The sequence below is a fragment of the Motacilla alba genome, chromosome 2 (genome assembly GCF_015832195.1).
Source record: "Motacilla alba alba isolate MOTALB_02 chromosome 2, Motacilla_alba_V1.0_pri, whole genome shotgun sequence".
Lineage (NCBI taxonomy): Eukaryota > Metazoa > Chordata > Aves > Passeriformes > Motacillidae > Motacilla > Motacilla alba.
In genome coordinates, this window is record NC_052017.1 from 91,376,535 (window position 1) to 91,402,767 (window position 26,233).

The window sequence follows — 26,233 nt, forward strand, 5'->3', positions numbered from 1 at the left end:
CTGGACATGATCATGATTCTGGATTACCTAAAGAGAATCTTTGAGAGCACTTTCAGTAGAGAGACAAGTATTTTTGATCTTTTGTAGTGCATCTCTCTGAGATGGAGTTAATTTTCCTTGCAGCGGTTGGACTTTGAGATTAAAACAGTTGAAAACACATCCATGTTTTGGCTATTGTGGAATAGCATGGATTCCTCTTTTTCACGTCCTGCTCCCCTGCTTACCCCAGTGAATGGGCTGAGGGTGGGCAAGAGACTGGGACAGGAGACAGCTGGGACATTTGACACAAACTGACCCAAGCTATACTATATAGTATCATGTTCAGCAAAAACCTCAGGGACAGGGGGAGGGCAGGAAGGATGTTCATGGCTACACCATTTGTTTTCCCAAGCATGATTAAGCATGCTGAAGCTTTTTTTCATTGTGCCAGAAGTGGCTGGCATCTGCCTGCTGATGGGAAGAGTGAATGAATTTAATTTTCTGCACGCAGCTCTTGCTTTCCATACTGGGCTGGCATTATCTTCATCCACGAGTCTTCTTGCCTTCCTTCTATTGTCTCTGCCTTGAAAGAGGGCAGGTGAGTGGCTGTATCTTTTGACTACCTAATATTTGAAAGAGTCTGTAGTTAAATACAAAGATCTGTACATATTCTGCAGCAAGTATACTTCCCCAATGTGGCAGAAAAGCAGATACAAATTCAAAGTTTGTGACAAAATTTTGTTTGTAACAAATTGTTTCACAGCTGGATACAAATTACAAATATATTGAATAAACAGCAATAATGTAGAAATACAATCTCTCTGACACTGGAAGCTTCTCTAAAACTATTTTTATAGTAGAAAAAGTATCATTAACTGTAAGATTGTCAGTGTGATTTGTAAAAAAGCAAAGAAAGTTTTCACTTTCATATTTAAGTTCTCAGCTTGCCAGCTAATCAGACAGACAGACATACAAGTCCTTGTAGTTAACCTACAATCATCATGTGTCTAGTTCTGAAAGACCTTTGAAAGACAAAGATACAGAAAGATTGTTCTAATGTGACAGAAAATTTAAATTGAAGCTTCTGTATCTTTCCATGTTAGTGAAGCTCAGAAATTTTCACAAAATAAAAAGGTAAAAAATCAAGTTGAGCATATGATTTCATTGTACCCATTATAACTGTCACTGCAGAAGATAAACTCAAATATTGCAGAAAGAGAAAATATGCTATCAAGAAAACAATAATAAATTCAGACACAAAATCACACAGAAAGTCTCTCAGCAAACGGATTGTGGGCTAACCGACAACTGATCAAATATTTCCCAGAATTCTAACCTGAAAAACCAAATTAAACTAAAATTTTCAGTACAGATAACTACATCCACAGGGACCTCCAGGCAGCTAACATTCTTGTAGGAGACAATCTTGTGTGTCAAATAGCAGATTTTGGTTTAGCAAGGTTAATAGAGGACAATGAGTACACTGCAAGACAAGGTAAGGCCAGTTAATTTATTTAAAAAACTGGTTGCCTTTCAATTGCTTAGAACTACTGCATTTAGCAGAACATGCCTGTGTGTTCTGTGTTCATGGATCAAGATCATGCATGGAAGTGTGCTTTCACAGCTCTGTTTACGTGAACCCCTTGCCTAAATGTAACCCTAGTAAACTTCCTTTGTTCAAAGTTATGTGGCAGTTTGTTTGTGTTTTCAAAAAGCACTTTTAATTATTTTGGGGGATAAAACATACTACAGTTTGAAGAGAGATGAGTTGTTCATCAGGTTCACTTTTTGAAACATATTTAAGTAAGACTCTCAGATGTCTTTAGTTCTTCCAGATATTGTAGCAGTTGCAGTCCTAGTTTGAGAAATATTAACTAGACATAAACTTTCAAATAATGAAGGAAAGACACATAACAAAGAAATCAGTGTACAAAATGCAACTGAAGTGAGCAATATGACTGGCCATTTTATCCATGAAAACTTTTAAATCTTTTCTCCCACCCTTATAAGACTTAGAGCAAAGACATTCACCCATAGAATTCAAAACAAACTCTTTTGGGACAGAAAAAATATGTAGGATTATTTCTTAAAAACTTCTGGATATTAGGAAAAGCAAATTATTTCATTCTCAAAGAGTCAGTGGACCAAAATGAGAACTCTTAAGAGAATAAAAAAATATTTCTATCAGAGGAAAGTAGTAAGGACAGCAAGTGTTATATACATATATTGCAGACTTTCTTACCAGAATACATTTCACTGTGTGGATTGCACTAGGGTCCTTGTTGTTAGCTGCCCAGTGAAGTGGGATTTTTCCTTCAATATCAGGAATTCCAATATTTGAATCATGTTTGATGAGAAGTTTCACGTGCTCTGGGTTATTGTAGTAGGCACTCCAATGCAATGCAGTTTGCTGCAATACAATTTTCACAAGCTTTTTCAACACATTGAAAAATTGTGGAAATATGAAAATTAAAGTTGGCTTAAAACCAACAGGTAAATAAGCAAGGATTTGTTACACTTCAATAAAGAGGACTAACAAAAAGCTGAGCACATGTACCTGGGGTGGCTGACAATTGAAAATCTATGAAAATAGGCCCTAAACAAAGCTGAACAAAGGCCCATTTACTTCAGTAAGAACAGGTCATCACACACCTACTGAGGTCTGAGTCAAGTCTAAACTCCACCACCTTACAGGAGGTCCAAACTGAGAAGCCCTTATGCTTGGAATATAAGTATCTCTGCTAGGAGACCGCTTTTTACGAAGATTTGTTGGACTATGGCAAGAGAAAAATGTGCATGCCACTCAGCACTGCCTTGATGGCTATTTGGTGCAGCAGTTCAGACCTAGAGAAAACATCTGGGCTTGGTATTAAGCAATGACATCCAAGCTAGAATGATGACCTGAACCAGGCCTCAGCCCCAGAGCTGCACTGTAGAACACCTGCAGTGATTAGTGTGGTCCCTCTTAAATTTCAAACTCTGTTGGGATAACACACATTGACAGAGACTACTCTCCACTAGGGGAAGGTGACACTGCATGCTGACACTGGACTTGGATCCATCTTGAACTAAAGTTTTGACTTTACTCTCTGTGATAACTCAGAATTCTGAGGTCGAATATTAGTGAATCTAATGTCCAATGACCCATGGCAGTCCAATAAAACATCAAAAGGCAATCCATGCTCCTATTGCCAATTCCCAACTGCCAACAGCTTTTTTACAGGCCTTATCAATGTTCGTAGCTACATAAGTAAACCAATGTGTGGGGGTTTCTTAACCAGCAAAACACTGGCATATTAACAAGTATTTCATTTACCAGACACACCTCTCCCAAGCGCCAAGTAACAGAGAGTTAGAAGATTAAGAATGATTTTTTTCCCCAGCTCTCTTACCCCCTTTAGCCCTATTAAACATTACCTGGCGCTTTGATTGGAAACAGAGAAATAACTCCTACAGGACATTTGTGTGTAGAAGTACAATACCCTGCATTAGCATCCTTAAACAGTGACATGGAATGTATAAGTTCACCATAACTTCTCTGTGAAGGAAGAAGGCAAAAAGGAGCCTATTTGTGTTCGTTGCTGCCAGCTGTTAGCTTAGTACCATGGCAACAGCAATAGATAGAACAGCCTTTTTTTCAACTTGTCACTCACTGAAGAAGGGCTCCACAAAGTGCCTTGTACCAGTAAAAATTGGTACTAAATTAGTGAGTGTTATTTATTAAATGGAGCTGACCAGTTTTTCTGGAAACTTACAGTTGCAATGAAAGCAGAAAGTTTTGGTTGCCAGAAGGCCAAGGTAGCCTTGGTTTACTGACTCCTCTCACCTACAAGCAGTTTCAGTCAGTTACCAACATGGGAGCAGAAGTAAAGAACGCTTGTTCTCCCTCATGTTCAGGAATTATATTTGACAATTTTGATGTGCACAGTTGCAGCAAGGATAGTGAAAAAGCCATGTGCCCAACAGGGTCAGACAGGTCAGTCTCTGTGCCTGACATCAGCTTTCACCAACTTGAGTTCCATTTTTGCTACTGCAACTACTCATGACATGAACTGGGAAAAAAGTGCTCCATGTTTTGTGAGGAATCCGGCAGTGCTTTAATTACTGGCTTGGAAATCTGCTGAAAAGGCAAGGTTGCTAAATGGTTTTGGCTGGTTTATGCACACCTTTGTTAATTAATTAGCTTGGTCATGAAGTCAGCATGACCTCTCCAGAATGACTGCTGTAATTACAGGCAGTTTTCTAGTGACTCTTATCATTACAAGATTCTAAACGTGAGGTTTTTCAAAGGCATAAAAGAAACATAAGCACATGCTATCCAAACTCTAATAGGGATCACAATGTTACAGAAAGACTTGCATGGTTTTTGAATCCTCTATTGTTGTAACTACTCTCAAGAAGAACGGCAGTGGAGCCAGTGCATTGAACGGTGACATCATTAACATCAGGAAAATATTAATATTTCTACTTTGAAGACCTAGAAAAAGTTGATGACAAATAATTTTTTGCACACAACTGCTTGATGTAAAACCAATTTCTAAAGTTGCTACATTCTTAAAATAAGCAGTACTTTTACCTTGTTTCTGTCCTGGGTATCCACTTCTCCAGGTGCCATATGTTTTAATAACAAAGCTAAACATTTTGGACTTTTGTGACGTGTAGTTAAATGTAATGGTGTCATATCCTCTAAGTCCTTCTGCATCCAGTTCCCTCTACGAGCCAGTAAAAGTTTCATGAAGCGGTAATTTCCCTGGGTAAAGAAAAATATCAGAAATTTATGTCAGTTTATCAAAGCAAATTATCATACTTATATATATATATTTTTTTTTTTTTTTAATGTTTAAAGTGCCTAAAAAAGCTTGAAGCAAAACAGCTCAAAGCTTTGGAAACATCTAATGAAGATTTTTTGTGTTAACATGAACTCTTCATTTTTAGGTCTCTCATGCTACTTGGTTTTAGATACTTATATTCCATTAGCAGAATAAGACAGAGTTCATTAATACCAAAAATTCTGTAATATTATCAGTTTCTTAACTGTTTAACCTCAGTAAAAATAATGTAAAAACTGAAATAAGATCATTACCTGCTGGTTTCAGTAAGGTAAACAGTTATCAGATGAGGAATAAAACTAAACATGAAGAAAGAATATAATTTTCAAAATGAAAGTAAGAAAAATAAATGGGAATGATTCAGAAAGATAAAATGTACTTATCTGAATACCCAGCAAATATATGCAAAAGTGATTGTTTCTCACATTTTTAAATTGAGAACTGTATGAGTTTTGGTCTACAATATATATAATAAATGGATGGGACAGCTAGCTTTACAACACATTGAAAATACTTCCCACTAGGACTTTCACTAGGTTTTCACTAGGTTTTCAAAAGAAATAACATAGAAATGCTTCTTTGATATAATGTTATAATAAATTAGGGTGGATCCCAAAAACCCAATCTGGTTTTATTTCTCAAATCACAGAAGAAGCCAGTGAAAAATTAAAGACATAAACACTCAATCATGAAGAAGCTGTACTGATTTAGTACAGGCAGTCTTGACTTGCTACTACCCCTTGCTTGAAAGTTATTTTCCACATAGGAGAGATGCTACATACAACATTTTCATGCTTCCACTTCCCAAAGTCTATGGGTTTATCAAACCACCTTCAGCAGCTGAGCTGCAATCGAGGACCAGCAACTGCTGGAGCAATAACTCATTAAAGCAAAACATCTGCACCTGCCTTCAGTCATCATGATTTAAACACCCCAGCTCTTTTCACACTGTAACTTTTAACCTTTGCTAAAACGAGTGTGTTGTCTCCTAATTTTGCTCACTGTCTTCCAATTTTTCCCCAAGATACTAGTTTTTGCCAATTTCCCATATAGATCATTAACTGTAACTCTAATGAAAATAGAAAGCTCAAAAGAGAAGATAAATTGTACTAATTCTCCCCCACTCGGGGAAAAGCTGGAGCATTTGATGAAGCTTTATCAGACAATGTACACAGGAAAGGTGACAGTCAAATCAATAGAAGTCATGTCTTTGTATGCCTCTGCTTATGAAACTACCTGCAAATTTACATACTTCAGTCTGCTACAATTCGTTTACAAATTCTGCATGTCCCCTTAGGCTGCCTTTGGAAAAACAATGAAAAAAGGCAACCAAGTAGACAAGGGCAAGCAGTGCTAATGAACGGGGGCACTTTGGTATCTCATAAGGCTCAGAATTGCAAAGCGTTTTTGTCAGCAGAATGGTAGGATGGAGACAGGCCAAAGGATTCCAGAGGCCTCCACAGTATCCAGTGCCAGGCCATAAAAAATATTCAAATGTCATTTTTCAAAGCAGCCATAAACACTGGAAGGGCATACTTTCCAAAAATTACTGTTCTGTTTTTTGTCTAATAGCAATGGAAGACTTGAGCTTTATGGATGCAGAATGGATTTCACCAGGTACGGCCAAAATAAATGAATGTGACTTTTTTTCCTGCTACACTATTTTATTTTAAAATACAAATCAAGGAAAGCAAATCAGGAATGAGCTCAGACAAAATTACTTCATCCTGCTTCTACCTTTTATTGTTACTAGTCCTTGCTTATCAATGACAACTTACAAGAAAAGTCTGCCACAGAACCTACCACAGACCTGCCTGAACTTCTCATGCAAACTTCTCTTGCCAGAGACAGCATGGCTACTACAGCATTCCCAGTGAGAAGTGACCAAATACATCTTTTTCTTCTGCTGGCTGTCAGGGAAAGCATAACCTCAGGATTTTGTCCCTGTAGTACACCGACACATACCAAGGCATACTCTGAAGTACAGGGGCAGAACAGCATGATATCTGCAGAGCTCTAAACCACAGAGAACACACTCAGAATTAATTCATTATAAATTTGGGGTGGAGCTAGGGATGAGAATACTCCTCATTATTACCATTACACTGTACAGACAAATATGAGAAAAATTTACAAAACTCATTAAAAAAGAAAAATTAAAACTAGCAAAAACATCTCCGTGTATAATGATGTGGTTGGCAAAAACTGGAGGAGGAAAATGTTAAATAACTTAAGAGAATATTAGTCTTGGAAGAAATATAGATGCTTTTCTCCATCACAGAGGATAATACATTTGTTGTTTTCAATATTTCCTGCACACAGTGCATGCATACCCATGAGAGAAAAAAAGTTTTTTTCTTGTTGATGGGTACTTATTGGAAGATTTACAAGTATATTCTGTTTTTTGAATGAATTCCACTGTAAAGAAGACTGAAAGTTAAAATAATGCATAAAACTAAGGGAACATGCCCTTTATTATTAGAATTTCTCTCCCTATACTGTATTTTATATTTGCTATTACACATTTTTCCATCAGTTACTACTACATTATTCTCTTGCATGCTTAGCCAACAAATCCCTCTCCTTAGCAAATGAATTTGCAATAAATCCCTTCATTCTGAAACACAAAAGATTCTGTTTCTTCCAAGTGATTTAAGATTTTTTAACATTACCACAGAAAAAACCTGTACTTACATTACTTATTTGAATTATCTTATTCACACTTTTGCTTCTGACTACTGTTCTTTTCTTTAGTAATACCATGAATTTCACTGTCTTCTTTTCCCTTGTTAAAAAGTACAATATTGTTTTCTAATGACAATGGAAAACTTCCCCACCTTCAATTGATTACTGCTTAAGTTTGTAAGTATGGAATGTATCAACATGCCTTGAAGGCAGATGTAATTCAGATGTCTTATTAGGTGGAAGGAGAGAATGCTTAATTTGAAAAGCCAATTCCTCCATTTTTATCAAGTTTTCATGTATAAAAAATCTTCAAGCTGGCTAGGTTTTTACTCATAAATAATGCACTTGACTGGCCTAAACATTGCTGGGCAGCATGAAGCTCTCTGAGTCAGTCCATGGTGTCTTACCATTGATAGTGACTCAAAATCTATTCTACTATAAACAGAAAACATGATGAGCAAACAGGAATAAATACCTGTACAGAAAACTTGGTTCCTGGCAGCCAAAATTTACCATTCCAATGCCAATTCTTAAAATTCCTTTAGATTCTATTAAAATTATTTGAAAACCAAAATACTTGACACTGCAAACTATATCAGAGTTTCAGAGAACAGCTGACTTCAACATAATCAGAAGAAATACTTCTGCTATTTCAAAAATACAGCCACAGGTACAAACTTGCAATGATGTAGAACACAATTTTTGGTAGACAGCTCAATAAGCAACCATGGCTCTGCCATCAAGTAATGACTTCAAAGAGAGTTCTGGACCCCAAGCTAAACTACTAAGCAGTCAGAAAAACTCTCCTTTCCTGAACATTTTAATAGAGAAGAGAGTTATGGAAGGAATATTTTAGTCAGAGTCAATGAATTTTCCAGAATTCAGATTATCTCTGAAATTGAAAAAATTATTCCCAAAATGGCAAGTTCAGTCATTAAAAAACCTGTCTAGTATATTCAACATGATTCTACTGCCAGGGAAAGGTTTCAGTGGAAAATCACTGGAAAATTTTTCTACCTAGTTTTCTGGGTCTAGAAAAAAATTATTTCTTTATTAATCTAAAGCAGCTTTTTCAACCTATTTTCTCTCCCTGCTTGTTGAGGAAGTGTAGTCAGAGAGCAGCTGGGTGGGCATCTGTCAAACAGCCACAGTCAGGCTGTCCCATATGGTCACCTAAGTGAAAGGCTAAAGAAAAAATGAGCTTTGTTCAGTGGTGCTATAATTCTAATCACAGGTTGATGCTGAAACTACTGGTTGTGTTACCAGTGCACTAAAAACACTGGCCTCACACTTCACATCTTTCCACTCTCTACAGCCCACAGAGTCCTGCTCTGAGTCACTCAGTGCCACGTGCCCCTGTTTCAAACACCTCCTCAGCAGTTAAGTACTTTTCACAGCAAATTCTAAGTATTTCACAAGCATTCAAACTTGCTTTAAAGAGTACACCTGGGTTCTAGAAAAGTTCTGCTGATGCGCAACAGAGGTCTGTGAAAATTTATTTCCATTCTCATCGCACTATTTCTTGGTGAGTTAACTTGGTCATTATATTAAGCTGCGTGCTTCTACACTGACTAACCCCTTCTCCTACCCTGTAGTGTGGGTACATCTCTGACACTAAACTTTTCATATTCAGATTTTAAAACCAAGCCGCATAGATAAATACAATACCTTTTATAAGAGGAGAAACTGAGCTGTACAAGGTAAAGCGAAGAGTCAGAGGAATACTGCATCTCTCCAAGCACATCAAAAGCACACCCACAGTCAGGCTACCATCACCTCATCCTCAGTGGGTTCAAAGGGGACAATGTACATAGAAAAATTGCTTTTTTCTCTATTAATTGCTGAGACCACATTTTCAAAAACTGTAACAATTCTAATCCACATGAAGTACTTAATATGACTTGAAAGACTGATCTGTAATAATTTACAATGTAGAGCACATGAGCTGACAACAGTTACAGTACAGCTAGGCTTGAATTTTGGAATACCTACAATGGGCCTGTAAAGATTTAGGGCACTGTAAGGGTTGCTAGAGGAACTGGGGAAAAAGCAGCCCAGCATCTCTATACAATCTCCTGGTAAAAACAGCAGGGGTCATTAAAAAGCATGCCAAGCTGTTAAACCGTGAAGATGATACTTTGGCTCCACTCCAAAATTACATACCTGCTTTCCCAGCACTGGGAACAGACACACCAAAAGAACACAAACCCTTACAAAGGAGGTGGTTTTCAAGGGCTTTTCACTGCTGACAGTCACAAGCACTGAAGATGCAGTCAGGGCATACACTTGCAGCAGAACAGAAAGCCTTAAAAATATTTACAGATAAACCACAAATTAGAACTGAAGGTTAAAATTGACCCTCTAATTAGGAAATCCATCCTCTAGCACCATAGGGAGCAAGAACATCTAATCCTTTTCAAAAAATTCCTAGTGATTTCTTTCAAGTGGAATTACAGTGTTCAGGATTTTCTCCTCCCAGTTCTCTGTTTCAGACTCAGGCTTTTAGGTTTTGTTTCTTGTTTGAATTTTTTTTAGCCCACACACACACAAGGACACATTTCATTCTTCTACCCATGAAAATACAGCGTGGCTTTTAAAATCTAAACAAGCACTGGGGTATTTATCTCAGTAACAAAGGATAAACCCTACACTGCCCTCAAAAAAACCATCAGCTCTCTGCACCTCATCCTAGTTGGAACTCTTCTATTTTGAACACAAGTAAGCAGAGATTACAGGGCTACCAGAGGGGGTCCCACAAAGTACCCTACTGAATCCCAATGACACTACTCTACTGCTAGTGCCTATTTCTTGTCAGGTATACCTAAAACTGCATTTCTCCCATAAATCAAATATATTCTCCAATCAGTTAGCACATTACATCCTTCTCAGTCATGTTTCCAATAATAAATTTATAATCCATAGAATAAATCATTAGGTGTGTTGTCTTTTGTCCCCCCCCTACCCACCCCCCAGGACTTGCATTTTGGACTATAACGTTTCTAATAATTTCAGTTACTTTCAGTATTCCTATTCTTCTGATATCCTAGCCACTGCCCTCCTCTCTTTGACTGACAATCATGCCTAACACTGTACCACTCTTAAGTATCCTTTAAAAAAATACTACTCATAATTCTAAGTTTGCTCATGAAAAATACTGCCAAATATTAGATTCAAGTGCAATTATCAAGGAATTCCAACACATATTCCAACATGTGCCTTCTGATCTTACAGCTCATATTTCAACTGATTTGTTTTCAGTTCATTATCAAATAGTAATTTACCATTCTCTTACATTTTGTGTCCTAATTTCTAATTAGGCTTGCAATTTTCCATCTAGCACTACAGTTAATATTTTTGTACAGACCTAAAAAGGCAACCTATTGAATTTATTTCTATGAAATGAGCTAACTAAATATCCAGTTACTCTAAAAGAATCTACTGCTGACAGAAGGTGCTCATTTTACCCAATTTTCTATTTCTGCATACATATTTATCCCCATATAATTTCAAATTCTTATATGCTTCTGAGGTCAAATAGTCTGCCTCTTTCAGTTACTTCCTTCTTAAAATATTACTTACCACTATTTTAAAGTGTTATTGAATGCCATAAATTCTGTAACGTCACAATTCCTAAAGAATGATTCATTGATTAAAATTCCTTTGCACCTTATCCCTTGCTGTTTCTGTGTCATGAGATGAAACTGACCAAAAATCAGGCGTTAACCACTGACCACAGCCCCAAACAGAGAGCCCTGCAGTAACTAAGCCTGGCCAGCAAGTGTGCAGGCAAGTGGTAAAACAGAGGCTCCACAACATCAGGAGCACAAAGGTCAGCCTATTGAAAGGGGTGTGTTTGAAGACTGCAGCGCAGCAAGTCCACCAGCCATGACAGAAAGGATTTCAGAGATCTGATAATTATACATCTCTGCCATAGATTAATAATGTATTAGCTTATAAAATTTTGATTGTTGAAATATATTCATTATTAATTAAGCAGCACTTATGTAAGACATTCTAGCAAAATTTTCTTAACAATCTTTTGTGAAAAGAGAGACTATTTAACAATCAATAAATCCTCTTCAGAGGAATGTAATATATAATTCTGTTACTTTTACTCTTTCACAAACAGAACAGCACAAAATTATTACAGTTAAATTAATTGCAAAGATAAAACATCTCCCATTCAAATACTACACCAATCATAACACAGGCAGTGATTATACAACTATTAGATAATTATTATTGTATATATATATCAGCATCTTGAGAACAGAAAAACTATGGGTTTTCTGGGTTAATTATGGGTTATAGCATACATATTCACTCATGTACACTTTTCATTTGCTTTAGACCCAGATTAAGAACTGGTAATGTATACTGAAATTTAGCATAGCAGGCCACTGATCTCCTTTTCCAGAAAAGCACATTCTGTCCCAAATAAACTAATAAATTAAAAAAAAAAAGTAAAAAAACCAAAACAGATTGCTATGATCTTTTAATAGTCAGATTAGATTAGTTAAGTCTTTGAAACCCAGGACTCCTTAGAAGTTGGAGTCAAGACTTAATTGTTGCTTGTGCCTGAAACACAAAAATGTCTATACTTTTTAATAGAGGCACATCACTTTCTAAAGCCAGTAGAAACCTATACCTTGACAAACAGTAAATCATATTGTACACACAGACACTCATGGAGGTAAAATATGTACAATGTGAAAGTATTTCATATTTTGCCTTAAAAACCCAAGCAGAACAGATCAGCCACATGGCACTGCATTAACACACTTTCCCAACAGATTAGCACAGATGCTAAAGCCAAAGTTGAGAACAGTTCTTTGATGTCAGATGTTTTCAAGAAGCAGTGAAAGTAAAAAATCTTGAACTCCTTAATTGCTAGCTAAGCCTTTGAAAGACAAATACATCCATGAGGTTTCTCTTTAAAACAAAAATGGCAACTGAATTTAACCTGCTTACCTTCACAGAGTAGAAACTGCTCTTTGATCTACTCCATCTTACAGAAGATAATCTTACTCTATACACAAACAGACTCACTCTCTCTCCAGTGAGGAGAAGCTGAAGAGAGGATGCTTTACCTTACAAATAAACTTAGCACAAAATAAACAGATTTTCAAACCCCAAATATTTTAATAACCTCAGAAAGGAAAGGGGCTGTGTGCATGGTTTCTTTAGAGATTGTTTCATCTTTTAGTGTCTCTTTGAGAAGAGGCACATTCTAAGAATGTCAGAAACCACTTGGAATGATGTGGACTTCTGTCACCAACACCTACCAGTTTCAGTAGCTTTTCAGGAAACAAACTAAGCACTTAGAAAAACAGAATCTGTTCTATCATACTTCTAATTTGATATCTATAGAAACAGACTACTGTTCCAAAAGTAACTGAAATCCATACATCAAAAGGAGTATTTTGATATGCTTATATCATCAGCTACTTGCCAGAAATCTCACAAGAATTCTTCAGAAGAAAAACTACTAAGAGAGGCTAGCAAGTAGATATATGAATTTAATTGCAAATAAGCATTATTTGTATTTATAAATTCGCATTTGTGTTTTGAAATCTTACCTATGCATGAAATGCATGAAACTAGAGCTTCTTGTTTTCTAATACGCTGAAACTGAATTCATATTGCCTGCTTACAACAGCTATAAGCCTTGTAAAAGCTACCCTTTACTGTATATGACTGCACCATTCTTACACTCCTTGAATATCAGTAAATTTGTTTTAAACAGCTCCTGAAAAAAAAACCTAAGTCAATATAGCTACTTAGAACCCCAGTTCCTAGTTAAAATTAGTAAAGTTACCATAAAAATATCAGGCTGTCTCTCTGGTTATCACTAAGGGTTAACTCCTTGATTAACAAAGTAACAGAAAAATAAAAGAGAAAATCTTTAGGATTATTCTTTTAGACATAACCCTTAACAGTCATCCACTGGACTATAGCTTTGAAAAAAAAAAATCTGTAAACTCTTTATTACCTCTGGATGGTAAGGATGATGCCATGCCTTCTATCTAACAAACCACTGGTGGATTTAAATATGTAATGCTCTGCTAAACCCTTCAAGTTGACCATGACAAAAACATCACTGATTTTTGACATTGGGTTTAATCTCACGAAGTACCCTTTTAGCAACTTTGTTAGCAGCATTCAGGACTCAAAAGTAGAACACTCAACTGGAGAAAATCTCTCAGACAGCTAAACAGAAACCTTATTTATCAGTTTTCAAGCTGAACATGTTCATCTGTCTGGCAAAGCATCTCAGGCAATACATCAGCAGAGAACACCAGCACGACTTGAGGCCAGTTCTGACTATCAGACATTTTGACTGAAAGCAAGGCAGTGTCTCAACTACAAGCAATTCTCCCTAAAGCCTCTTGCAAGATTGGCTTTACTCTCTTGGTTTCCATAGGAATAGACACAACTATCAACTGGCACACAGTTAAAGAACACAATAGAGAAGACAACGGACCAGTGCTGCAAAAGCCAAGGTAAAACTGTTTCCCAGCATAGGCTGAAAGAAAATAGGTGTTTGTATCTTCCAGCCTTTGACCTTGTTTATCCATGGCCTGTACATGTTGCTCCTTTGTAGTGTTCTCAGTTCTTCAGCAATAAATGTTATGGTCTACCTATAGAAATTAGTGGCTTTCATGTAAAAAGCACTTCAAGGATGAAAATGCAATTAGCATTCTCATTTCCAGTTGATCTCTTCCACTGTTACTGAACTTGTTTTCCTGCAGTGTTCTTTAGAAGTCACTCAGGCAGAAGTACCCACAACACACAATCTCTGGGGATTTACAACAAAGCCTGAGACGCATCATCCATATTTACAGGATCACTGCCCACCTCTCCACAAAGAATCAAACACTAAGCTTTCAAAAATACTTTATTTCAAAAAATAGTCATTTGAAAGTTTTACCAGAAAGCACTGACTCCCTCCTCCCCAAAAATCCAAGTACTAGAAAATAGTTACTACATTAATTTTCTTCATCTTAATGGCTTTGAGTTGAATTGTCTTGAAGTAAGAGCACTTTAAGAAAACTAAGAAAATATATCCCTGAAACAGATGTATGCCTTTAAAAAAATCTAATAAAAATGCTACAAATCACAGTGTAATTCATTACAGAATTCTACCTGAAAACAAGTCTAAATACCAACCATTATTCCAGTCCAAGTCTTTTTATCCTACCTTTGTGCAGTGCTATTTCATTCTGGAAGCAAACTAATTGCTATTACTACTAAGCATCACTCTGACTAGTACTGTGTCACTACTGCCTTGTACTTCTTAATTGCACCCCTCTATGTGCATGTCATGTCCTTACAGACTTCTGGAAGCAACAACGCTTGCAAAGTGAACGCGCTGCATACGTGCTCGATTTTGAGCACAGCTTCACAGAATTTTTTGTTATTATTTTAGCTGCTGTTTTATCTGCAAATAAATGCACGCCTTTTATGTGATTTAAATATATTTTGAACATATTAAGTCCTGTAACGAACCACTGTGTGAAATAATTGCAAATCTACCTTTCAATTTCTATTGGACGAGAAAAGGTCTCCAGCCACAGTGAAATCTCCAGAACTATTACAGAAGTAGACAGACAATCCATATTGAAAACAACCAGCAATAAAGGTAGGTTTACTCTTAATTTAAATAATTATTCAGACACTTCAGGCTACTTTTACATATGGCATAATTTTATAGTTTCTATAGATACTGCAGTGATGTTTGATATTTAAAATGAAGCCATAATCTATTTACAGTACTGGTAAATAAATCAAAGCCTTCATAATCTACTCAAACTGCATTCTAGCAGTAATAAAAGTACTAGATTTATTTCTCTTAGTTCAGACTAGAGGCAGATAAAATAACACTCAAGGTTGGTGTTGCAAAGCCTTCCCAAATCCACACCATATTAACAATGTTGAAAAACACATCCTTTGTGTACATCTCTATCTATGTTTAAATGTTCCCATCATAAGGCTGAACACACACACAGAGATGATATTCGTAATAGAAATCAGTTAATATTTCAGCAAAAATTATTCCTCTTTAATAAAAACTGGTAGCATTCTTCCTTAATCCTTCATTAATAAAAAAAAAAAGTGTAACAAAAGGCAGCTCCAAACCACTCTACAAAGAGACAAGAAAATTTAGAATCTTAACAGGCAAGTTAAATTAATTTTGTGTTTTATGAAATGCTGACATAAGCTGTTGCTTTTCAGGCAGCAACAGAATTTGCTTATGCAGTTCATACATATCAATTTTGACTTAAGTGTGATTCACTTAATTCTCTTTAATCAACAATTTAACCAACTGTTTACAGACAAAGAGAGAGACAAATGAAAGATTAGTGCTCCTGGAGTTTGTGGCTGGCCATAAGATGTGAATTTATTTTTCAAATACCTCCTATAGCAGTAGGCTTGCATGCTGAAGACATCCTATCTAGTATCCTATTGATTCAAATGACAAGCCTGAGCATCAGATTAAGGATGTGTCAGACACCTGATAGAAGATTCCTGGAGATTTCAGCAGTAAGGTGTCCTGTTTCAAAATGATCTATCGCTGGTACTTCATGTATTGAAGTGTATGTGGGTACATTTAACGCAAAACTAATTTGTCTGAAGTTAGAATAACATTTATAATCAGTGAAAACAAATATCTTCCCTTTTTACTGCAGAATAGCTGGGAAAAGATACTTTATTCCAACAGAAATCACCTTACAATTCACAAAATGGGACTAAACCAAACTGATGAGCTAATAATAGTGGAAGTTCTGTTTTAATTTGTCAGTGCCAAATCTGGACACAAACAAGTAAGTGGTTTCTCAGTCCCAACAACAATATTTCTTCTCATAACCATTAAAGATCACTCGTGGGGTCAGCTGCAGAGGGGCAATTAATGCAAGAATGATGTTTTAGAAAGGACACTCAGACAGGGAAATGTCTTTGTCTGCAAAGGCACTTTTAAAGGCACAGACTTGGTAGCAGACATCAATGTCCTGGGAAAAGAGCTGGGCAAGTCTCTTGTGCATCGAGGGATGCCACAATGCTAAACATGCTCAAGGAACAATAATAAGTGAAACAAAATGGATTCTATTCAGATCTGAAGTGTAACTCTCCAAGTACTGCAGGCACCATGCTTAAAAAGAAAATACAATTTTTAAGATGCAACCATTATCTTCAAGATCAAATGATAAAGAAATTTTCACCTGTCCTTTGAACAAAGCAAAATGAGAGAGGCAGCTGTATGTAAGAGACAACCAGCAGTTGAAACCAGGATAATTAAGTTAACTTAAAAGAGTCAAACATCAAGCAATATGGAACAATGTTCTTACAGAAAAAGCATTGCTCATGCCTGAACAAATTACTTGTCTTTGGTGGGCATATTTATATCATGTTCAGTTCTAGTTGGTCTTTGCAATAAAATCTCTACGTTGAAGTTAGGCACCAATACTTTTTCAGATTTAAGTACTCATTTAAGATTTTTTTAAAGACAGGATCACTTTACCTACTCATGCTTGGTAACTGAGAATCTTCAAAATTAATACAAATTATTTTATTTGTTGATAGTAACCTCAAAAATTATTGTTATGGAAGAGGACTTAGCAAAGATCAGAAAAAGTAACAATAGGTGAGTCCAGAAGCTCTTCCAAATTTTACTCACGAAAGTATGCACTGAACTCAATGGATGAAAATAAAGTAATTCTACCAGCTGGCTGCACAGATATTTAAGATATCATTCCATATGCTATGCAGAATTAGTTCCTTTTCACTGGGAAACACAACACAAGCAGAGCTCCTCAATGTTCTGCCACCATGGTTTGCACTTAAACCATATTTGCAAAATCTTTTAGAAAATCACTGCAGTTGGAGGCATTCCTTCTCTTATTATTTTAATGAAATTTCATACTCGAATTTCAAGTGTTCAAGAGCAAGACTGCTCAACAGAGGCACAAGGATGATAATACAATATATATTCTGGGCCTGACAATATCCTCCCTGGACTATTTCAAGCACAGAAAGCATGGTAGCAAAATATATAAACCCAAGTGGAGGAAAGGAGGAGAGTTACCAGAGCAAGAAGTAAAACAGAGATGCACAGAAGTAAAATCACATCAAGTTTGAAAATGGGAGAGAGTGGTTTGTACAATGAAAATAAATTGATTTTGTTAATGAAAATAGCTGTGGTATTGCTGGAGCAAAAGAGAAAGAAAACAGCACCAATAGTGATGTTTGAGCTGAAGAAAAAATGGGAAAAACTGGGGGAACCATAGGTCACTGCCGTGGCAAGGAAGTTGTCTGGGAAAAAATACTGGGTAAGGATTTTCATACCAAGTGTTTGGTAAAACTTTAGAAATTAAGATACTGAATTATGACACTCTTTTTATCACAACGGATAAAACAAAAGATGGAACTTCGCAAAAAACAAAATCAGGGAAATGGATAGATACTCAATAAGGTAAATACATAATTTTAAAAATAAATAAACAGGCCTGGGCTTGCTCCTTTTATCACAGTGTGTCTACACTGCAGACAACTACACAGTGCAGAAATGCTGGGTCAGCTTCATGGATATTATTGATACTGAAGCCAACCAGGCCACAGCAGCACAATTCTTCTTCTGTAGCTCAGCAACCTTCAGCACACTTCAAGCTGTGAGAGTAGGCTATGATGTCACTTCTTCATCTGTCCATCCTGTAGCTCACACCAGAAGGTTAAATGTGTTTAAATCAGGTTAGTCAGACTCAAAAATAAATATCAAGATCATAAAGTCCAAGCTGGGGAAGCAATGAAACAAAGCAGAGAAAGGTAAGTCATGAGAACTGGATTATCAGAAAATAAATGACAGAGGTACAGTACCTGTCAGATAAGTAATTGCAAACCCAAAAATTATTCAACACACATGAATTCAGGCTCTCACACAAAGATGGGTGCTTGAGATCATGGCAGTTAATCTCAAAGGGATAAAACCCCCATGATTCCTGACACATAACACCACTGAAATGTGATAACAGACAATCCATTCAAGATTTCTGCCTGTGGAATACTTACACTATTCTACTAATCTACAAAGATAAACCTGAGATGAAGGATGGGTTTGCCAGTATTTACAGCAGACCACCAGTAAAAACGATGTTGCAAGTCCAGATGACCATCAATAAGTGCTGCAGGGGAGAGAGGGGAGCAGTAGGGGAATCAATCCAAATTGAAACACCAGTAGTAAAACCACTACTTCAGAATAAATGGCCAAACATGTAAGAAAAAAAAATCTGTGAGTTTTGAAATAACTTAAAAGTCCATTAAAAATAAGAAAAATATATAATTGTCTTTTGTTGAATTAGCTGGTGCAAAATAAAGAGCTTTATTCCACTGTCTAAAAACCTTGCTATTTCCAGATCTGTTACACAGATAGCTATGGCCAAGTACTGCAGATCTCAAGGCAAATGTGTTACTTAGAGAAGGGGAATACTGGCATGGTTACAGTTAAGACTTGCTTACAAGAAAGTAGCAAAATTAGATGACAAGTAAAAAACCCACTATTTCAGTAATTTCATAAGCAAATCCTTTATTAAAATGTAGTCCTATTATTTATTCTGGTAAGGTAAATATTAGCACATGTGAGACATAAAATTACATGTTCTACCAGCACAATGAGTCTTTCATTGGATTTATCTTATTTAGAACAACAGAAATCTTTCTCCAAGAAACAGGCAGAAAGCAAACATCAAAAGCAACAGTAAGAAAATGCAGACAAAATTCAACGGATGATTTTGAAGTTCAGTGCAGGACTGGATCATAATAATTTACTACTTACAGCAACTTTGAAACAACTGCTTATATCTCAAAAAATGTACTATTATCAGACGGACATATCTTTACAACAAAATACTAAAATAAAATATTTGATTTCCTTACAGCTTCTATTAAGTGATTCCTGCCATTGATGGATATTGTCTTCCCCCATGCCATAATCTTTTTCATTTATATTCCCTATCTGAGTAGTTAACTGGCTTTTTCTCAAGACACAAAACCAGTCTGATCTGGTATAACACTGCCAAATCTGTTTCACACAAATTCTGCCTGTCTCAGAGAGAGAGCGAGAGAGTGCACACCACGCATCCTCATTAACTAGAAAGATATGTAATTAAACAAGAAAGGGTTAAAGCGTATGTTAGCCTATTCTACTTTTCTATCTGTTACTTTTTAAAAAGCTTTCATATGTCTTCTTCCTTGTTTCTGAAAGCTAACCATTCCTTCTTCCTTTCAGGCAAGCTGACATTTGACAGCTTAACATAGCTGACAGGGTTACCCAACAGCTCACCCTCCCTATTCTCAATCCAATTAGACCTCTAATCCTCCAGATGAAAGGCCCAACTACTCACGTTCCTCATGACAACGACAGCTATTGATTATTTGTCACTACAGCTAACACCTTCTCTGTCGAGGCCACTCTGACAGAAGCAAACCTACCAAATTAGACAGCACTTTATCTGCCCTGGAGGCCAAATGGCACAACAAGTAAAGGCTAATAAATGGTATAAAAATGAACAAATCATAACATTATGACAGGTTGATCGTTGCCAGCAGCTTCACAGCTCAAGCTTGATGCTCTGTTAGACCTGTTCCTTCTCTTTTCTCTTCCACTCCTGCACCAACTTTGACTGAATTAAAGGCCAGAACAATTAAGGCATTTGACCAGCAAAGATAAGCTAGGATAGAAGTATCATCAAGGGACACGAATGTCAATAGCAGACTACCGTTTGTCAATAAAAACATTCCAGAGATGCAAATGCTCATGACTCTGCTCTCCACTAGGCTGTACTGACTCCCTTTGTACAGGGCTCCTCGAAAGCCCAGGCAGACACTCCGGGAAAATTAACCCCACAAAACCAAGGCTTGAGCTGGGAAACATTGAGGCAAGGATCTGCACCACTGAAAAAGGAATCCCACTACCATGCTAGATGACAGAGAGATGTTACAGTTGTTATTCCATTTAATATCTACACTTTTTTTTTCTTTGTAGCAGAGTGATAGAAACCAGGACTACATAATTTGAATTTATCCTTATAAATGTGTTTCAATTGTTTTTTCTAGGACAATATGCAGTATCTAGTGACACAGGACCTCACAAGTCACATCACTCTGAGGCAAACTGAACCCATTTATTATTCTCAGGGTGGTACTGTCCAAAACCAGCGAGATCGGAGGCACAGTCCCTAAACTGAGGCCGTTTGCTACAGCAAACGATAGAAGAGAACATTAAAAAAAAAACAGAATAAATCACCATAACCAAAGGGATACTGTTAAGATCAGGCAACCAAAAGAATAATGCAGGTAAAAATACGCAAGTTATTTAAACTGTTAAAAAGCAATTGATACTGCCCTGCCCAACTTAATGAACTGATTCCTCAGCCATGCTAAAAGGAGTATGTTTTTCAGGAAGGGATTCCTATGTTTCTGAAAGTATTTAACAGAAAAATGTTATTAAACCAAATTTCACAAAAACGTAAAGTTTTAGTTCAAGACATAAAACATTAATATCTGCTGTTCTACTTTAACTGAGGAAAATGTTCTTGCTCAAAATACAGGTTGCAAAGATAAAGGAAACTACTGTGCAAGTGCAACACAATATTAAGAAATCTAAACACTGTGAAAAGATCTATTTAGTAAAAAAAAGATCTATTTAGTAAAAAAAATAAATCAAAATATGTAGTATTTTATTGTTTTAACTTTTAAGGCTTACAACATATTTCTGGGGATGAATATGTATTTATTAATAGTTTCAGCCAGACACAGATGATTTAACACTTTAATTATGGGCAGTACAGCACAAAATATAGATATTAAAGTAAGTAGTTTGGCAAACAGATCCTTTATAACTATTGCCTGAAGAAAACTTGAACTTCAGTACATTTGGGTAAGCTGGCTCTCAAAAAACTCAAGCAAACCTACAAATAAAATTTGAAACAGTATATAACATTTCTACAAATAAATTTTAATTATTACTATTCCATTCTAAATGCACTCCAAATACAATAAGTCACTGTAAAGAGGAGACAAATATTGCCATTTTCAAATACCACAGAGTAACATTCAGTAGATACATTTTTATTTACATGTTACACGTTTCGAATAGCCTCCTGTTCTTTCCAAAAGGAGAACAGTTCGGAATTCCTAATGCTGAACCCCACAGAAGCACCTGTGTGAAGGAGACCTACAGAGGTGCCACTGGCCTGACCCAACTCTCCACCCCAAGGAAGACTGAGCAAACTCTTTCCAAACTCTCACTCATGTACAGGTACTTATGCCTATGCTGGTGACAGTGAGCACACAGTGTTCTCAGAAGCTGTTCAGGTTTTCCAGGACCAACAACTTCTTTATTGTTTTTGTTACAAACCTCCTACTTATCCTGAGTTATAGTCACTGCTATGGTTTGTTCTCGTTTAGCAGACTCTCATTCTTTTTAACACACACCTTGATTAAAGAGAAATGGAACACGTATCATTCTCCCAATTTGCTTTATTAAAAACGAGCAAACAAAAAACCCCCCACCAAAACAAAACAAAAAAAACACACAACAATGCTATGCTAGAGGACTAGGTGGTGCTAAATAGTGAAGAAAAATTACTGTTCTTAACACCTAATCTTAGGAAAATCTGTAAATGTCTTTAAGATTTAGACTTACTAGCCCAGTGAGCTGTCTACCTGTAATCACTTGCGACTTTTCTGCTGCAAGCCTTATTTATATTTGGTTTACGATCACAATTCTTTATAAGTGAGAATATTTTCCACTATTACTAGTCAAAATCAGAAATGGTACACCATGGTATTTTTCAAGCTGTGTTCCAGATATGCCACCTTGAGAATCATACTGAACATCCCTTAGAGCAAGAACTAATCCACACATCTTCCCAAAAACCTTAGATGTATTTATTCTTTCTTCTGTGTTTAGATTACATTTACAACTTCACAACTAAAATAAAATCCTTGGACACTACAAAAATAAAAGTTGGATACTACAATGATGGCTGCCAGTCAACAACTGCCCCAGACAACTGGAGACCAATACTTCAAATGCATGTCAAAGGGAACACACCACACCCAGTCCATCCCTTTCCATGCAAATATACTCTACTACTGAGTAGACCATTGGGGTAAATAGTCCACATGAGCTACTATTGCAAACCCTCTCCTTAAACATCCTCCATCAGCTTTTACTTCTACTATTCTAAACGGGGGAAAATGCTATTTTGTTATTCCAGCTGGAAGTAGATAGAACCAGTCTGTCTACAGCAGTCTATAGAGCAAATCCATCATATTTATAGAATAATTCATTTTAGCATCTCAGACAGCTTTATTTGTTTTCTTTCACCAGCCAATCCTAAACACAGACAGTAACAGATGCTATGTTTCTGGTTAGCCATGCTATAACTCCTTTGATGTGTAAAATGTCTGCTGGAAAGTAGCTACAGTCAGGGAGGTAGCCACAAATTGCAAGCAATACTTTCAAACATGTTTTACCAGAGTAAGTTAGTTTAGTAACCAACTGCTGCTAAAATAATTTAAAAATCAACTCCGCAAGTGCCATTGACTATAGGCATCCATACCATATTTATCAGTGAAGTTTGTACAGAAACCAAGTTTGATCTTACAGTTAGTCTGAAATTCTGATCTTGAGCTTCAAGTCAAAAGAATACTTCGGCATGTGAAAATTTTTGCATAACCTTGTCTTAAAATATGGTTTCATGCTAACATAAAACCAGTGAGAAATCAGATTCAGATGTCTTAGTATCTGCTGTGCAACTGAAATCTAACATGTAGAACAGTATTTCCACAGTTTTACCTTCTGCAGAGAAAAGAATTGGTTGGATTTTAGCCCACATTTTGACAGTAGAGACAGACAATTGTTGGACACCGTATGATTTCAGCAGCTTAACACTTAATGAGGAAACAATAATGTGCATGTTCTTGCCTTGTTACAAGACATGACAAAGCGTGCAAGCTGAAAATGCACTGCCTGAATATATGAGAATAGCATATCAGTCTTGCAAAGTACTGCCCAAATTTCACTCTGAATCAAGACACAGCAAAGGCAAATGGAAGTATCAATGAAATCTAAAGGACAGTCAAAAGCAGAATTAGGAGAGACATACAAGATTCTGAAAGAGACTCACAGCAGCAATTTATCACACACAGAAAAATGCCAATTTCAAAAGGGCTCCCATCCTTCCTGAACTCAAATAGGATGCTAAAATTCTTACCTATGGTTTTGAGAATATTTTTCATTATGTCAGCATTCATTTAGGAAATTCCAGCCTTGTAAAGTCTCTGTTCTTTTGTTCATCCTCAGCAGTGACAGCACAACTGTCTTGGGGACTGTACTGGGAATCAGATCTCTGTAACAATGCAAGTTTTCTCTGCTTAAATTTTTCCTGTAGCTCTTTTTAACCATTTCAATAGGGCTTGCAGAAGAGATCAATGGTAGTGTCAACCAAGACAAAAATAATTTGGGGACATGGGGCCTTGGGTTAAATAGGCAGAAAATTAATTGTTCTTTTGTAGAGTTCTTTTTCTGTCAACTCACTGCCCAGTGAGCAGTTCTACAGCTGTGAAAAGGGCTTAGGGGAAGGCCATGGATGGTACCAACCCCTTGGTAGCTAGGACAGCTGATCTATAGTATAACACACACACAAATCACACACAAGGAACCACTCTGCCTTCCACCCTTGAGAAACTTCAGGCCACATTCACTAGAGAGAACTCATTGTTAAGGAAACTAAAGAAAACATTCGTATCATGTTAATTGTCTGTAGCTTAATTAATCACAAAGGGAACTACAGTCCCACATGCTAAAAAAAAAATCACCTCTTCCGGCAAGTAGGCAAAACCATCCTGTTTCACATTCTGGTGTGTTCAGATTTCTCACATTTAAACAAATTGTATGTTCACATGCAAATACCACAGAATGAATGTAAAGCTCATTTACATTTCAGGAATCTACATGCATAGAATTAATATTACTCATTAAGAGCTCTCACTTAAGGGGGAACATCATAAAAGGTTATTGGCCTGAGGAAAACAAGAACATGAACTGGCCACCATTGTGTCTGACATGATCATTTATTTTCATTACATAGATTGGGGAAAAAAGTTAGAAGCACATGTGCTCTTTTATGCAACTCAAATAAAGCCTTATGAAAGATCTGAGAGACTACAGCTCCAGGAAATACATCTTGGAAAAGGTAATGAGAGAAAAATGTATAAACTGGCTCCCAGGCAAGTTAATTCAAGAGTTTTTAATACAAACACCTTTTATTTGGTCAAGAAAAGGAAAAAAATTCTCTTTTTGCAGCTCTTGGACTAACCTGACTGTACTCATTAGATAAGACTTGGGAATAAACTTTCATAAAATAAGTGAACTAAACACTACCTTGTGTTTCCAATTTTCTACCATGTCTAATGCTTGCCACAGGCTGTCTTTTTTTTTATTTTACTTTGACTGTAACTGCTGAATATACAGGAACAACCATTTTTTCTAGTTTAAGAAAAATCAAAGACCATTAAAATATATCCTCCTACTTTACACAGAACTCCTAACTGCATCCTGGATGTACTGTTATTTATCAACAACCATGTCAGTAAATAAATAATATAAGCTATACAATATTTAATGCTACTAAAGTCACATTTTCCCTCTGGGGTTGTATTAATCTTCCTGAAGCCAAAATTAATATTCTCCTGACATTTAAGCACCCTGATAGATTATTTGAAGTGCATATTATTAGAAACCAACAAAAAAAAATATAGAATTTTTTCTTCTATCCCTATGAACACAAAAGGCTGGGCCTAAAGTACTCAGAAAGATTCAGGTAGATTACTCCCCAAAGGAAACAGATTGTTAATAAGTGAGCATCTCCTGTGAGAAATTTTGAAAGAGGCAGGCCTGCTTTCCACCCCTCCTCCCCCCCTTAAATTAAACTGGAATTAATTAATGAAAGATAAATGACAAAACATATACATGTATTTTGGGTATGCAGAAACATTTACATTCATAAGCATCACATGGAGGTGTTTCAAAAAGTTGCAATTTAACACTAGAAGCAAATTGCTACAAATGCAAAATGCCTGCAACTGAAAACGAATGTCTGTTGTTAAACTGTAATCCCCGTACTCAAGTATTTCACAATAGTCTAAGTTCTACAAGCTTAAATAATCTGTACCCATATAGTACTACAATTCCTCAGCGCAAAACCACCGACAAATTATGCTAACGATTCTACTTCTGTTGCAATCAGTCACAGTTTCAGTTTGCAGTAAATTACATCCGTGCTCAGGAAGTTACAACCACCCTCTGAAACTCCCATGGCAATCTTTGCAGGTGCACTCCTGCAATAATTTGTATCATTTTCTGGTGGATTTGTATTTTTGAGGATTTTTTTGTTTGACTGCTTTTAATTTACATTTTATTAAATTAATGACCTGACCTTCCCCTTTTTCTTATTTTTAAGGGGTGTGTACCCTTTCAAAACTGCTTGTGAGACCCGTCCATTTGAAAAGAGAGACCAAAGGGGTGGAACAGAAGAAAATCCAACAGGAAAAACACCAAGTAGCTTAATGTATGTGGCCTTCTGCCTACAAAGACTGGATCACCTCCATCATAAGGCTGATGAAAGAAAGACAGATACTATGAAAGATCATGTCAAGGATAATTGGAAAATGAGTTGCTA

The 26,233-nt window shown here is 36.5% G+C and overlaps 1 protein-coding gene across 7 annotated transcripts in view; it reads right to left on the reverse strand.

Moving 5' to 3' along the window:
• Positions 1–26,233, reverse strand: part of INVS (inversin) — an 83,151-nt gene that overhangs the window by 42,152 nt on the left and 14,766 nt on the right. For 4 of the 7 annotated variants that reach the window (XM_038126079.1, XM_038126088.1, XM_038126064.1 and 1 more), the window contains 2 exons: positions 4,556–4,729; positions 2,222–2,389 (listed from right to left, as the gene is read on the reverse strand). In XM_038126079.1, the coding sequence (XP_037982007.1) occupies positions 2,222–2,389; positions 4,556–4,729 (342 nt within the window). Of the gene's footprint in view, positions 1–2,221; positions 2,390–4,555; positions 4,730–9,656; positions 9,799–23,767; positions 23,903–26,233 lie in introns of those variants that run through there. The other 3 variants (XM_038126100.1, XM_038126094.1, XM_038126101.1) reach the window with 3 other exon arrangements.